Below are 15,243 nucleotides of genomic sequence, written 5' to 3' on the forward strand. Positions count from 1 at the left end.
TTTTTTTTTTTTTGCCTCATCCTCCAGAGGAAATAAAAGCTGAAACTGAAAAGCAAAGGTTCGTGGGGTTTCTTCTCTTTAGTAAAATAATTTGCCAATTTGTTTTCTTAGCCAAAATAAAAATATAGTGATTTATATTTTATATGGTACATTATTGCATGCTATCTGCAGTAAAACAAACTTCCAAAAATTTAAGAATCTGGAAATATAAATACATGAAGATCTTAGATAAGTAAATATCTAGGGTTATTTTTAAAATACCACAAAATATGTTTTCAAGTTTTTTTCTCAAAGACTGATGAATACTTAGGAAGATTATTATGTTTCATTGATAATATTGGCTAGTATTAAGTAACTCAGAAGTGTAGTTCGACTTAAGGACAAATAGAAAGTTCATTGCCTTTAAGATAAATTTATTAAGTAACAGTAAAGTATTTTGATGGTAGAAACATCTTGAGATCATTGGAAAGACTATTTGACAAGAATCTAGAGTGCTGTGTTTAGCTAGTGCTCTGACCACTTGTATTTATTTGTCCTTGTGGCAAAATCACTTTATTCTTTCAGGCTTTGTTTTCCTCGTGAAATAAGGGACAAGAACCTGGTTTAACAACGCCCCCTTCAGCACTGTTATTTATTTGCTACTTTATGAGCTTATAATCAGTATGATAAATGATACTCTAAACAGGCTCTTCTTTTTCATTTAGTCCACCTCACGGAGAAGCAAAAACTGGATCAAGCACTCTTCCACCAGTGAAATCAAAGACAAATTTTATTGAAGCAGACAAGTACTTCTTACCTTTTGAGTTGGCATGTCAGTCCAAATGTCCCCGCATAGTTAGTACTTCACTAGATTGTTTACAGGTATGTAAAAACTGGCATTATCGAAGAACTGTATACTTGAATGTGTTTCAAAACATAATTACAGCTGATGACTCAGATTTTTTTCCACTAGAGCCTTGACTATAATTTTTTTGGTAAGAAAACAGTGATCGCCTAAAGTCAAAATAGAGAACAGTAGTTGTAAAAAAGAGATTTCTAGTTTAATGATAACCAAAATCCTATGTTTAATGAGACACATAATCTTTACTAATATAATAACAAAAGTGTGTTTCTATCAGTGCAATGCTGGAGCCATAGTTTATCACCCTGCTTACAACTTTACATACAGTATTACTTGCAAAAGATTTTACTAAGTACCTGCTGTTTTAGATCAGGTAATAGGTTAATGTTGACTGCTTATTATATTTATTGCTGGGCTTTAGATACAACATTCACTTATGCCAGAATATTTCTTGAATGTTTCTTTCAACCTCTCTCTCTCTCTCTCTCTCTCTCTCACACACACACACACACACACACTTTCTCTCTGTCTCTGTAGACAACCCTCCCAGTTCTTCTCATCTCAGGTGTTTGCACAGTTTGGTGACTGTATCTATTCAACTGATACAATTCAGTAGCTATAACAGTGCCGTATAATTTATCTTAACAGTTCAGTGCCAATAAATAGGCCATATGATTTGCACGAAATATAAATGGGGCTAAAAGTAAATTCACTTGATTTGTGATCTTTTCTGTGGAAAACTGGAATTATAGCTAAGGCTGTCCTTCCAGGCTATAACAGTTAATGATGAATGAGCAAGCCTGTGATAATTTGGAGCTAGCTTTTGAGTCCTTAGGAAACGTTTTTACAAGACAATGTCAATAAAACCATGTTTGAGTAGAAAGCAATAAACTATTTGAACTCACAGGGACAAATTATCAAAGCCTGGGCATTTCAAAGTATTGCTTGGTGGTTTTGTTTATTGGCTACCTATCTATAGCTAATAAATTTGTTAACAAAGTTCTTATTACCTTTGACTACATTTATATGTTAGGCTTTTTATGTAAAAAATCGAATATATATTTAGTTGATAGGCATTTCATCTTAATTTGCATGTATGTGTTTAATTAGGATCTTTATTTTCTTTATCCATTTTAGAAACTTATTGCTTATGGACATTTAACTGGCAATGCCCCAGATAGTACGACACCAGGCAAAAAATTAATTGATAGAATTATTGAAACAATATGTGGCTGTTTCCAAGGTCCTCAAACAGACGAAGGAGTTCAGTTGCAGATAATAAAGGTAATTAACTTTAGAAGTTAATCTGTTATGCTTAATCTATATTTTTTTGAAATGAGAAATATTTTCACCTTGAAAATATTTGGAAAGTTTATTTCATCCGTATCCTACTATAAGGGTGCTTCTTGGGCCCTGTTTCAAGGGATTTCATTGTCGAAATAACCAAGACTTTCTGTTGTGGTGGTTGTTAGGTATGGTTGAATTGGTTCTGACTCGCCTTATGTACAACGGAATATAATACTGCCTGGTCCTGTGCCATCAATGCAGTTGTTTTATGCTTAAGTCCATTGTTGCAGCCACTGTGTCAGCCCATTTCCTCGAGGGTCTTCCTCTTTTTCACTACACTTCTACTTTACCAAACGTGATGTCTTCTCTAGGGACTGGTCTCTCCTGACCACATGTCCAACATTTGTAAGACAGAGACTTGCCATCCTTCCTCCAAGGGGCACGCTGACTGTACTTCTTCCTACACAGATCTGTTTGACCACGGTACTTTCAGTATTATTCTCCAGCATCACAATTCAAATACATTAATTCTTCTTTGGTCGTTCTTATTCCATGTTTAACTTTCACATGTGGAATAAGAGCCCATGATCTCTTCTTCTTTGAAAGACCCAATTTAGATTTGACCTAACAATAAGAGCTTCCCAGAGTTCATTTCAGGCACGCTTCCTGGACATATTTCATCCTTAAAGCTTTTTAGAGTACCACATGACTCCTTTACTTTGTGTATCATGTTGGACTCCTACTAGCATGACCTCTTGATCACTTTGTGAACTACTTGTCCACTGACTTTCTTGGTTCTTTTACATCCTATGTATCTACTGAATCTGCTCAACAAAATCTCATCCTGAGACTATGCAGTAGTGTATTTGAATGGTTGAACACATTTACAGAAGTTAGTCATATTTCCACTTAATTACAAATATTGAGTTCTTAATGTTACCGATATTGAAGTTAAATTTTTGTTTACTGTTACTACTTTTGAAATTATTGACCTGGATTTACACAAATGTTTATATGTAAATACAAATACAGCCTTTCTGAGCCTTTCAATTTTATAGCTGTACTTACTTTATCAGTTAAATAATACATTTATTCTAAAAAGAGATCCAATTAACTTGGCCTGTCATTTTCAGTTTCATGTAATTGGTTCATTTAGGAAATATTAATGCTGATGCTGACTCTGCATGACACTACAATATAAAAAGGACAAAATAAATGAATCTTTGTTCTTGCTAAATGTAAAGTAACTTATTACATGAAAATTCATACATATAAATTAGAATTGTTTATTGTAGCTTTGTCATGAGAGTAAATTTTAAGATTTGATCCTAGTTCATATTTAAATCTAGAGCGTAGCTATTAACTGTTGGCATATAGATTTAGCGCACTTCTGAAGTACAAGGAGCCCTCTCACTGCCAGGGAATCCTTGTGGTTTCAAACAAGGTAGAACAGATGTTATGAGGGTTAAAGTAAAGAACCTGTGAATGTGCCAGCTGAGGCATTCAATACATGCTTTTTGCATATAAACCAAAAAATAACTTGTGATTAATTAAAAACTTATACCCAACATGAATTGCTAGTCCATTAATGCAGATGCAAGGCAAACATTTTTATGTTGTTTTTTTCACCCACTGTATTACTAAAGCATTCTTGTTGCATTCAGTGGATAACAGAACATTTGTTTTTCCCATAAATCTTTCAAGATTGCTTCTTAAGGCTTGAGTTTTTTCTTAAGTTCTTTAAGTTTTTTGGTTTTCTAACACACTTCGCACATTTCATTATAATACCATATAAACCATTGTTTTCTCCTCCAGATTGTTTATCCTCCCTATCTTATCTAGATAGACCTGCAGAGATAATAATATGCACAGAAAACAAGACAGAGCAAAACAAAGCAACAAAAAAAAACAATGACCAAAAAAAGCCTTCAAATAGTTCAAGGCTTGTTTGTTGACCTTTAGGAGTGTTTTCTGGTCAAATCTGGTGGGGTGCCATGCCCTGGCCCCAAAGTCTATTTTTGGTATTCCCTCGGGCTCTCCTTGCTGTTCTGTTGCACGCCCTTAGTGTTTTGCCTCGGTGTGGTGGGGTCAGATTGGGCACAATTCCTGCACTGTGTCTCCAGTGTTGTCCTCGTAGGGCTATGGGTCTGTGAGGGATGTCGTGTCTTGTAGTGGGGCTAACCACATGTCCTCTCTGTGCATTTGCTGCTCTGAACAGGGATATCGTCCTCAAGGTTTGGTGGACCAGGATGTGCTCCACTCACTCTTCTTCCCCCTTCATTAAAAAAAAAAAAATTAAGTGCACATGGAAAAAGCACACCAGCCTGTGTGATCCAAGAATTGTAAATAATAATACCCAAGTCCAAAGGAGGGAGTGACCTCAGAGCTTAAATTCTGAACAAGGGTTTGTAGAAGGTTACTGATGACAGTAGATTCCCAAAATCCATTTGCAGCATCCCCACATGGATTAAGCCTTTGGTGAATCCTCTTTAACCATACCCAGAGATGTAAATTGCCTTGTTATCAGACAGGGTGCATTGTAAAGTGGATGATGGCAGATGTAGTTAGGTTAAATTGTAACACCTTATCTTTTGATCTCCCCTTTGACCCACTTTAAGTTGTTTCAGTTTTTAGTATTTTTTGACTGAGGTTTTTCTGTTTTATTTTTGTCATTGTTGTTGGTTTGTTTCCTGTTTTTTTAATTGCATGATTTTCCGTATATGAAATCCAGGATAGAACAATCTATAAAGACAGTAACTGGATTAATAATTACCTAGGGGGCATGTGTTTTTAATGACCTTTTGCTTTCGTCATGAATGATGGTCTTACTGCCCTCCCACAGCAAAGCAGATCTTCTGTCTTTAGGGCTCAATGCATTAAATCTATTCTTGAGATGTTCTGGAAATTCAGGTGGGATAGACTCAAGGTCTTATTTTGACTTCATGAACTTGTTTTAAGTTTCTTCAGTTTTAGCCTGAACTTACAGATGAACAACTGATAATCTGTTCCACAGTCAACTCCTGGCTTGGCTTTAGCTGCTGATATTGAGCTTTTCTAGTGTCTCTTCCGTCAGATGTAGTCAATTTGATTTCTGTGTATTCTATCTGGGTATCTCTCTGGATGAGTAGCAAATAAACCTTTGTGCCTATTTTCTAGTTTCCCTAAGAGAGGATAATGAGAATGTGCCCTAATGCCTCACTCCAAATATCCTCCAGGGTCTTTTTGAATTCTGGCTTGTAGGCTCTGCTCCTGGCTCTGCCCATTCTTATAGGACTCCAGGATTTCAATCTGGCAGACTTCATTGGTGCCATGCCCGTTGTTGACTTCCTTTACTCATACATGAAAAAAAAAGAGAATCAAGTTTTTCACCATAGCCAAAATTATCTCCTCAAAGTTTCCTGACAATTCAGATTTCAGATCTTCTTATCAAATCCTGCCCATAGGAGTTCTTAAAAGACTGGAAGGAAGATCTCTGGCTGCTGCTTGTTGGATTGAATTCCTAGGCAGGTAGCAATGACCTGCTTGTTAGCCCCAAAGCTTTTCCTGGGCTTCTACAGAACATCTCAGGAGGGGTCAATACTAGGAGTATCGGTTTGGTTCCCAAACTGGACTGAGGGCCCAACAGGGGTCACAGTCTTGGACCTTGGGAATGCTGAGTATCCTGGCACCAGCTGTTGCAGTTGCACAGGATGGGCACTGGGGGCTGCTCTGTAGGCCCCTTGGGGCTTCTGCCCTGGGATGGCTTTAGCTGTCCTGACACAGGACCTTCTGAATATTGGTCATGAGAGTATCCCAGAGGGCAGATTTCCTCAAGAGACAGTACATTCCATATGGAGAAGGGAGGCCTGGGTGGTAACTGCCCCTGCCACAGTTGTCCTCCGTGCTTGACACACAGATTGGTGATTCTAAATGTCCCTGATATGTTGAGTGCTATTTTTGAGAGGCAGTTTGGTCTACGGCAACAATTAAAATAAGAACATATACCTATCAAAATATCTGGGGAAAGTCTACAGGTAGATTACACACACACACACACACACACACAAGGGAGTACCCCCCACAAAAGGGAAAAAAGCTCCACTGGGCAGAGCTCGTAGTACACATTTTTCTTGCTAGGTGAGCATTGAACCAACTCACTCTGAGTTAATGCACCCGGTGGCGTTGCCTAGGAAGATTTTTTGTGGTCACCGTGAATTTTTTCTTCATAAAAGTTTCACTGGAACCTCATTTTTTGTGATGGCTGATTTCAGAGAACAGTGTACAGCTGTGAAGTTTTGTTTCTTGCTCGGGAAAAATACTGCCAAAACTGTTGAGTTGGACAGCGCTATTGGAAAAACTTAAAAGTGTATGAGTGGTTTTCTCATTTCAAAAAAGGGGAAATGTCGAGTAATGACACCGTCAACTTAACCAAATGGACGAAAATGTTGAAAAAAGTTGTGCACTTGTGCTCAAAGACCAACTACAGACCATTGAAAACATGGGGAAGCCACCTGGACTATCTTGGGTTCTGACTGGCCAGGAAAAAAAGCTTCTAGTGGAAATATACTGTGCTCTGAAAGAACAGCTCAGAAGCAACTCAGACTTTTTTTCCAAGGCCATTACTGGTGACAAGACATGGTGCTATTCTTACAACTCTGAAAGCAAACATCAGTCAAGCCAGTGGAAGATGCCATCCTCACCTCACCCAAAAGAAGCTTGTCAAGTGAAATCAAAGAACAATATGATGCTCATGTGTTTTTTTTATGTGAGGGCGATAGTACATTTGGAGTTCGTTCCACCAGGTCAGACTATTAATCATGCTTTCTATTTAGAGGTTTTGAAAAGATGGCTTAACAGTGTGCGACAAAAATGGCCTGATTGGTGGCAGACGGACTGGTTTTGCCACCACAACAATGCACCTGTTCCCACAGCTGTCTCAGTGCAACGGTTTTGGACCACAAAAACCCAGTATGTTTCTTTTGCGGCATGCAGCATACTCAATTGACCTTGCTCTGTGCAATTTCTTTTTGTTTCCACAAATGAAGATGGACATGAAAGGACAGTGATTTGAGAAAGTAGAATAGGTGAAGAAAAAAAGGAAGGTGGTACTGTCAGACATCTAAACAGATGAGTTTGAAAAATGTTTCCAAGAATGGAATTGCAGATTTAACAAATGTATTAGTGTAATGGAGAGTACTTTGAAGGTGATAAAGTTGTTTTGTAAAACAATTTAAATATATAGCTTTGAAGAAAAGAAAATACGTTTGTTTTTTATTTTTGTGTAGCCTCTCATGTATATGTATGTATGTGTGTGTATCCTCTAAGTTAGCAATCTAATACAACACGTTTGTTGTGAAGCATGTATCTGTTCTAATGTAACACAATTTTAATTCTATGCATTTTCAGAAATGAACATTTCTATGACAATGAAAACTGGCTTGAAAACACTAGAATATTGTTAGCTGAGTGATTTTCTAGGGTGTTAACATTGGAAAGAAAATTGGATGACCTAACAGCTGATTCTGTATATATAAGGAGGCTTCAAAAAGTTGGTGGGAAAATTCAATTGTCTTTCTATTATATTCTGCCAAAAACTTTTTGAAGCCTCCTCATACTATCTGAAAGTGATTGAAGTGTATGAAAGTTTTAATTCTAGTATCAGGATATTACACACTTGTGTTTGTACTGAAACTCTACTTGCAGAAAATTGCTTTAACCTAGCCCTTTTCTCTCCCAAGGCTTTACTTACTGCAGTAACATCTCAACACATAGAAATTCACGAAGGAACTGTACTGCAAGCTGTAAGAACATGTTACAATATCTATCTAGCAAGCAAAAATCTTATCAATCAGACAACAGCCAAAGCTACTCTTACTCAGATGTTGAATGTTATCTTTGCACGTATGGAAAACCAAGCAGTAAGTATAACACCTATAGAGATTGTATAGACTGGTACTCGTAGTTATTATCGTGAAGTCTTTCATTTGTAGTTTTATTTACTGAAGATTTGTGGGATCGTGTTTTATTCTGTTATGGTTTGAAATTTGTTTGGCAAATCTGTTAAGCAAAATGTGTTTTTAGTTCAAAAATTGCTGGCTTATAACACTATTTGAATGAAATTTACTAAGTACTTAAGAACATTTACATTCAGTTCTTTCTGTCAAGTTTTATCTAATAAAAATCTTGTTTCCCAAAGTTACTTAGGTTAGTTCTTTTCTTCCTTTTACTCTTCAGTGGGTCTGTTATTTGTAATTTTTCATGTTAATTTGTGTCTGGTTTCCATTTTGGTATCCTCAGCCCACATCCTGATTGGTTCTGAGTTCTTATGTGGGATAGTGTTGGTTTGCTAACCAAAAGGTTGGCATTTCAAACCTATTAACCACGTTATGGTAGAAAGATTAAGCTATCTGCTCCTATAAAGGTTTATAGTGAAAGAACCCTAAACAGAGTCACTGTGAGTTAGAACCAACCTGCAAGCAGTGGATTAGTGCAAGGTCTTTTCTTTAGGACTTAATGTTATACCATGCAGCAAGCCAAGAAAAGTGTGGTGAAGAATTTGTTGAGACTTGGGGTTGATTCACTTGTTTCAAAGTGAAGGCAAAGTTACATAATATTGAAGGGCAAGTACAAGTTGTTGATGAGTTTGGTATTTCATAACTTGGGTTACTTAACTATACTGGGATTTAAGAGCCCAAGCTCTACAGAGGTGTACTTAGACTAGCGCCACTTCCTCCTCATATCTACCATCTCATTTCTAGTCCTGCCTAATTTCTACCTCTTTAGTATAGCTAATCTCTTCTTCCTACATTTGTTTTGCATAAATGAGCAGTTAAAAATATAGTTTCATATATCACCCTCTCTCACACATAAAGGATTACACCTTCTGTATTATCTATTACTAAGTAACAATTTACCTCCAAAATTGAGGTATGTAAACAACACACATTTATTTTCTTTTATAGTTTCAGAGTGTGTGGAATCCACGAGTGACATGACTTAGTGGTTCTGGCTCAGAGTTTCTTAAGAGGTTACAGTTGGGATGTCTGCTGAGACTGCAGCAATTTAAAGGCTTGCCTGGGCTAGAGAATACTAGTGAGCTTCTAAGCTCACACATGGCAGCCGTCGGCAAGAGGCTGCAGTCCCTGTTATGTGGGTCTCATAGTGCTGCTCGTGGCATAGCAACTGTCTTCTTCCAGGATGGATGATTTTAGTGACAGAGTGACAAGACAGAAGCTGCAGTATCTTTTGTAACCTCAAGTGGTCAAACTACCCTTTATATAATCTGGGAGGGTTCTGCACAAGAGACTAAAAATCAAGAGGTAGAGATCATTGGCGGCAATTTAAAGACTGTCTACTACACATAACTATTGGTATTCTTGAGCACTTTGCTTTTTTTTTTACTTAACATTACTATTACTAATGTGAGTAATAGTAATACTATTACTAGTAATAGTAATACTAATGTGAGTACCTCCTGGTACTCACTCCATGTCACTTCAGAGACTTTCCTTATGCTTTTTTACAGAGGGTTTTACCATTGGGACCATTCAGTCACTCTCATATGTGCTGCCATTAGGCTATTTTTTAATATTTTGCAACCACAAACGGTGATTCTACTGCATCTTTGAGGAAATGAATGAACACAATTTAAATAATGGAATATACGTTTTATTCATTTAATTTGTTCAAGGTTTATTGAGTTCTCATATAGATCTTATGAACAGTAAGGGTCAAGGAGGGGAACCAGAACTTTGAACAGATAACCATACAAATGCAAAATAGGTGAATTGTGATAAAACTTGATGAACATGCTTTATATCATTGAGGATATTTATTTCTGTAATTCAAATAACTTTAGGTAAAGGAGGAAAGAGGAAAGACTGATTTATTTAAATTACATATTAGCTAAAATCTTCCAAGATAAAAGGTCTACTTCATTTATATATGTATATAACCATAACCTTAATTCTCTTGCCCTCTCAGGGAGAAAATCCTACAAAGCAAGTCTTGCCAGATTTTATCCTATTAATTTCAGTCCTGAAAACAATTCAGTGGAAGAAAATGGTTTTCTTCCTCTAAAACAGTGGCTCTCAGACACATATTTGAGTCATGTTTGATTTTCAAAATTGTGGAGCTGTAACTGACATATGGTGATAGAGACTGGAAAATGCTGCTAAGCATGCTATAGAACATACAGGACAGTCTCACTCCTTTTACTTAAGCTCACAAATTATCCAAACTAAAATATCATTAATGCCAAGATTGAGAAACCCTATTTTAGAAACTATCCCATATACAAAAGTATATGGGAAATGTTTGAAGGAATATTTTCATGGAATAAAATTTCATTTTTTTCAAGTATATTGCTAAAATTTATGTAACTTTGGATTCGGTGAGGGAATAAGCTAGAATGCTGTTCACTGCTTGCCTGTGATTCCAGAGCATGGACTTGCCCAGGGTGCTGTTTGGTTGAAATTAGGCTATGGGTGGAATTTTATTTCTTACTGCTAATATGGACATTGATGTTTCCATGAACATTCTGATTCCAACTTCTACCTTGCCCATCAGGTTTCTTATCTGTAAAATAAGGAGTTTAGACCATGTGGATGCTAAGGTTCCTCTTCCCTTTTAGGCATTAAAATCTTTATAAATGCATACAATTCTGGTAGTACTGCAAAATTGGCAATATGAAGTATTCATATTTGACATTTCACATTTTCCAATTTTGTAAGAATGATTCTTAATCATCATGAGGATCAAAGAAGTATATAAAAGCAATGAAGTGCTAAAAAACAAACTCCTGTGATCCTGACCACTGTTTTAGGATTGTATAAATGAGCCAGTTTTATGACAATGTATAGTGATAATAAATCATCTAAAATAAAATTGGAACACTTGCGGATTTTTTTTTCATATTAATTATACAGCTGATTGGTAGAGACTTCTAAGTTCACATTGCAATTTTATTTTATATAAGTAAAATATGCTTGACAGGATAATGTAAAATGTTCATTTTTGAAATCCCCCCCTTCATAGATAACCCTTTCAACTAGTTTCTTTTGTATCTTTACATTGTATCAGCAAAAATTAATATGTGTGTGTGTGCGCGCATGCGCGCGTGCGTGCGTATGTTGGAAAACATTCACACACCCACATGTTGCTGCTGCTGTTTCTGTTGGGTTAATTCAAAACTCAGGGCAACCTCATGTGTAGAGTAGAATTGCAATATAAGGTTTTTGTGACCAATCTTTTGGAAGCAAATTGCCAGGTTTGTTTTGAGCCTAACTGGGTGGGTTCGAACCTCCAAACTGTTGGTTAAAAGTAGAGCATGTAACCATTAGTTCTGGCCAGGTGCGTGTATGTATACTCTTCCATCTTGTTTTATATAGTGGCTTATTTAGATATTTTTTCAAACTTAGTGGAACTTTTGATTTTAGCTAAATCCACAGTTGGAAGCAATTCGTTACCACGCTGAGCCTTCAAAAATTATTTTAGCTTATTTTTTGTTAAATATCTTAACTTTAAAAAAATCATTATTGGGGCTCATACAACTCTTATCACAATCCATACAAAAATCCATTGTGTCAAGCACATTTGTACATAGGTTGCCATCATCGTTTTTAAAGCATTTTCCTTCAGCTTGAGCCCTCGGTATCAGCTCATTTTCCCCCCTCCCTCGCTCCTTCATGAACCCTTGATAATTTATAAATTATTATTATTATTATTCATGTCTTGCACTGTCCAATGTCTCCCTTTACCCCTTTGTTGTCCATCCCTCTGGGAGGGGTTATACGTAGGTCATTGTGATCAGTCCCTCTTTGTCCTCCCACCTTCCCCTTCCCCTCCTGGTATGGCTACTCTCAATATTGGTACCAAGGAGTTTATCTGTCCTGCATTCCCTATGTTTCCAGCTCTTATCTGTACCTATGTATGTGCTCTGGTCTAGCCAGATTTTTAAGGAATTAGAGTCATGATAGTTGGGGGGGCGGGATTGGAGGGGGCAAGCATTAAAGAACCAGAGGAAAGCTGTATGTTTCATTGGTGCTATACTGCACCCTGAGTGGCCCATCTCCCCGCAACCTTTCTGTAAGGGGATGTCCGATTGCTTACAGATTGGCTTTGGGCCTCCACTCCGCACTCCCCTCATTCATATTAATGATTTTTTTTTTTTGCTCTGGGACTTTGATGCCTGATAACTGATCCCATCAACACCTCATGATCACAGAGGCTGGTGTGTTTCTTCCATGTGGGGTTCTTATTGTTGCTTTTCAGCTAGATGGCCGCTTGTTTATCTTCAAGCCTTTAGGACTCCCAGACGCTATCTTTTTATAGCCAGGCACCATCAGCTTTCTTCACCACATTTGCTTACGCACCCGCTTTGTCTTCAGCGATCATGTTGAGAAGGTGAGCATCTCAGAGTGCCGAGTTATTAGAACAAAGTGTTCTTGTGTTGAGGGAGTACTTGAATATAGAGGCCAAATGTCCATCTGCTTCCTTAATACTAAACCTATAAATATATGTACATAAAGCTGTTTCCCATCGTCATATATATATTTACATATGTACCTGCCTGTATTTAGATCTCTATAAAGTCCGTTGACTCCTAGTTCTTTCCTCTATTTCCTTTTACTTTCCTCTTGTCCCACTATCATGCTCAGCCTTCATTTGGGTTTCAGTAATTCCTCTTGGTTACATTGCCCTTGATCAAGCCTTACCAGACCTCCTACACCCTCCTTGGTCATCGATGTTCAGTCACTTGTTATTCTCTTAGCCCTGCGTTTGTTAACACCTACTTCCTTTCCCCCTCTCCCATGTCCCCTCGAAACTGTGGTCCTGTTGTTCCCTCTTCTGGCTTGTTTATCCCACCTATCCCATCCAGATAGACATGCAGAGACAACCATATGCACAAACGCAAGACGGAGCAAAGCAAAGCAACAATAGAAAATAAAGCAATAGCTACAATAACAAAAAAACCAACGACAAAAAAAAGCCTATAAGTAGTTCAAGGTCTATCTGTTGTCCTTTATAAGTGTCTTCCAGTCAAGTCTGATGGGGCGCAAAGCCCTGGCCCCACAGTCTATTTTTGGTGTTCCCTGGGAACGTCATTACTCTGTTCTGTTCCCCTTGCTGCTCTGTTGCATGCCCCCAGCAACATTTTTCAAACCCCAAAAAGAATGAAGAGTGTACTTAGTAAAAAGCCTTTTCTTAACACGCACTACTGATAATTGTGTGTGTGTGTGTGTCTATGTTAAATGGTTTTTTATGTTCTTTGTATCTGTGGACCATAATTTCTAAGCCTAAAAATAAAATGGCACTTATATTCAAATGCTTTAGAATTAGATCTAACATTACATCTCCAAATTTTAAACACCATATTTCATTAACACTAGAAATCATTCTATTTTCAGTTGCAGGAAGCCAAACAAATGGAAAAAGAACGGCATCGGCAGCACCACCTGCTGTTGCAGTCTCCAGTAAGCCATCATGAGCCTGAATCACCTCAACTCAGATATCTACCACCTCAGACTGTTGATCATATATCCCAACAACATGAAGGGGACCTTGATTCCCATACAAATGATGTGGATAAAAGCCTTCAGGAGGACACTGAGCCTGAAAATGGATCTGATCTTTCCAGTGCAGAAAATGAACAGACTGAAGCTGATCAGGCAACCGCAGCTGAAAGTAATCTTGAGAAAGGGGTCTGGGGTGTGTGTTAAGGGAAGCATGTAAGGATGATAGTGTTTTGTGAAGAAACGTGGAGAGGGTGATGGACTTAACTGATACCAGAAACACTGTGTTGATACTGGACTTCTTCCATGCGAGGTTGTTGCTCTTGTTAGGTATTACCAAGTCAGTTCTGACTCAGAGCAACTCGGTGCACAACAGAACGAAACACTGCCTGTTCCTGCACCACCTTCACAGTCCTTCTTATGCTTAAGCCCAGTGTTGCAGTCACTGTATCAGGCCACCTGGTTGAGGGCCTTTCTCTCCTTGCTGCTCCACTACCAAGCATGATGTCTTTTTCCAGGGACTGGTCTCTCTTGCTAACATGTCCAGTGTACATGAGACAAATTCCATAGTATTTTCCATTCTAGTAGATAGCATAGTTAATTTCACCTCAACCCGTAAGATGTCTACAATGACACAATGCATTCATTAGTATCTCATCAATAGTGTAATTTATAGGCTTGTTTGGGGGAACACATTTCTAAAGAGTGTCAGAAGTGTTTCTTAGCATGTTATGTAGGAACTTTGTGTTGTCTGAAGCTTAATGATTTTCTGGAGTGTGACCGGAAATCTTATGAAATCAGTATCTTACTGGTTCAGAAAATACTGTGATTATGTTAAAATGAGGTACTGAAATAGAAAATGAAAATTTGTGTGTAGCTACTTGACATAGAAAACAAATTCTTTTTATATGTGTGTGTGGTAATCACTAAAATTGAGATGTTCTCAGACAGCATTTTTATATAAGTAAATAACTTGTAGGGAAATGTGTACATCTAATCCATTGCTATTGACTTGATTCTGAGACTTTGTAAAACTTTATAAGAGCAGAAAGCTTCATCTTTCTCCTGAAGAAAGAAGACTGGTGGATATGAACTGCTAACTTTGCAGTTAGTAGTCCAGTGCATAGCTACTATGCCACTAGAGCTCTGAAAAAAAAATTTTTTTTAAATAAATATATATATGTATATAATAAGAAATTACATTCATTTTAATCATTTGTCTTTCTGAGAAAAATAATCACACAAGCTCAATCTTTTCCAAACATTATACTCAACTTTAACTGGCCTGTGTAACTACAGGCAAGTTTGGGCTGTTTTCAGTGTTCATCAGCTTATTGTAAAAATGAAAAATCATAGAAATCTGGTTGACTACCAAGAACTAAAGTGGTTGGCTCATAGTTAAAATTCATCTGAAGTCTGTGTTTTTACTTCATTTTGAGGAAAGACTCCTATATTTCTTCTGTAACCAAATATAATGGTACTTCACAAAGTGCATAGAAAAAGATAAAGGAATTTTTAACAAACTTTGTGAAGCACTTGCCCAAGAGCATGAATACACAGGGCTTCTTTTACTCTTTCTTCCCCTGTTTTCCACTTTGTGCTTATACAGTGACTGATTCAAAG

General features: G+C 37.3%; 1 protein-coding gene across 1 annotated transcript in view; it reads left to right on the top strand.

Moving 5' to 3' along the window:
- The window catches only part of ARFGEF1 (ADP ribosylation factor guanine nucleotide exchange factor 1), a 145,948-nt gene that overhangs the window by 38,798 nt on the left and 91,907 nt on the right, over positions 1-15,243 (top strand). Inside the window, exons 2-6 of the mRNA XM_004697529.2 lie at positions 30-58; positions 705-861; positions 1,979-2,125; positions 7,846-8,025; positions 13,516-13,792. Of these exons, the coding sequence (XP_004697586.2) occupies positions 30-58; positions 705-861; positions 1,979-2,125; positions 7,846-8,025; positions 13,516-13,792 (790 nt within the window). The remainder of the gene's footprint in view (positions 1-29; positions 59-704; positions 862-1,978; positions 2,126-7,845; positions 8,026-13,515; positions 13,793-15,243) is intronic.

This window comes from Echinops telfairi, unplaced genomic scaffold, assembly GCF_000313985.2.
Source record: "Echinops telfairi isolate 266 unplaced genomic scaffold, ASM31398v2 ScPeMD7_1;HRSCAF=3_0, whole genome shotgun sequence".
NCBI lineage: Eukaryota > Metazoa > Chordata > Mammalia > Afrosoricida > Tenrecidae > Echinops > Echinops telfairi.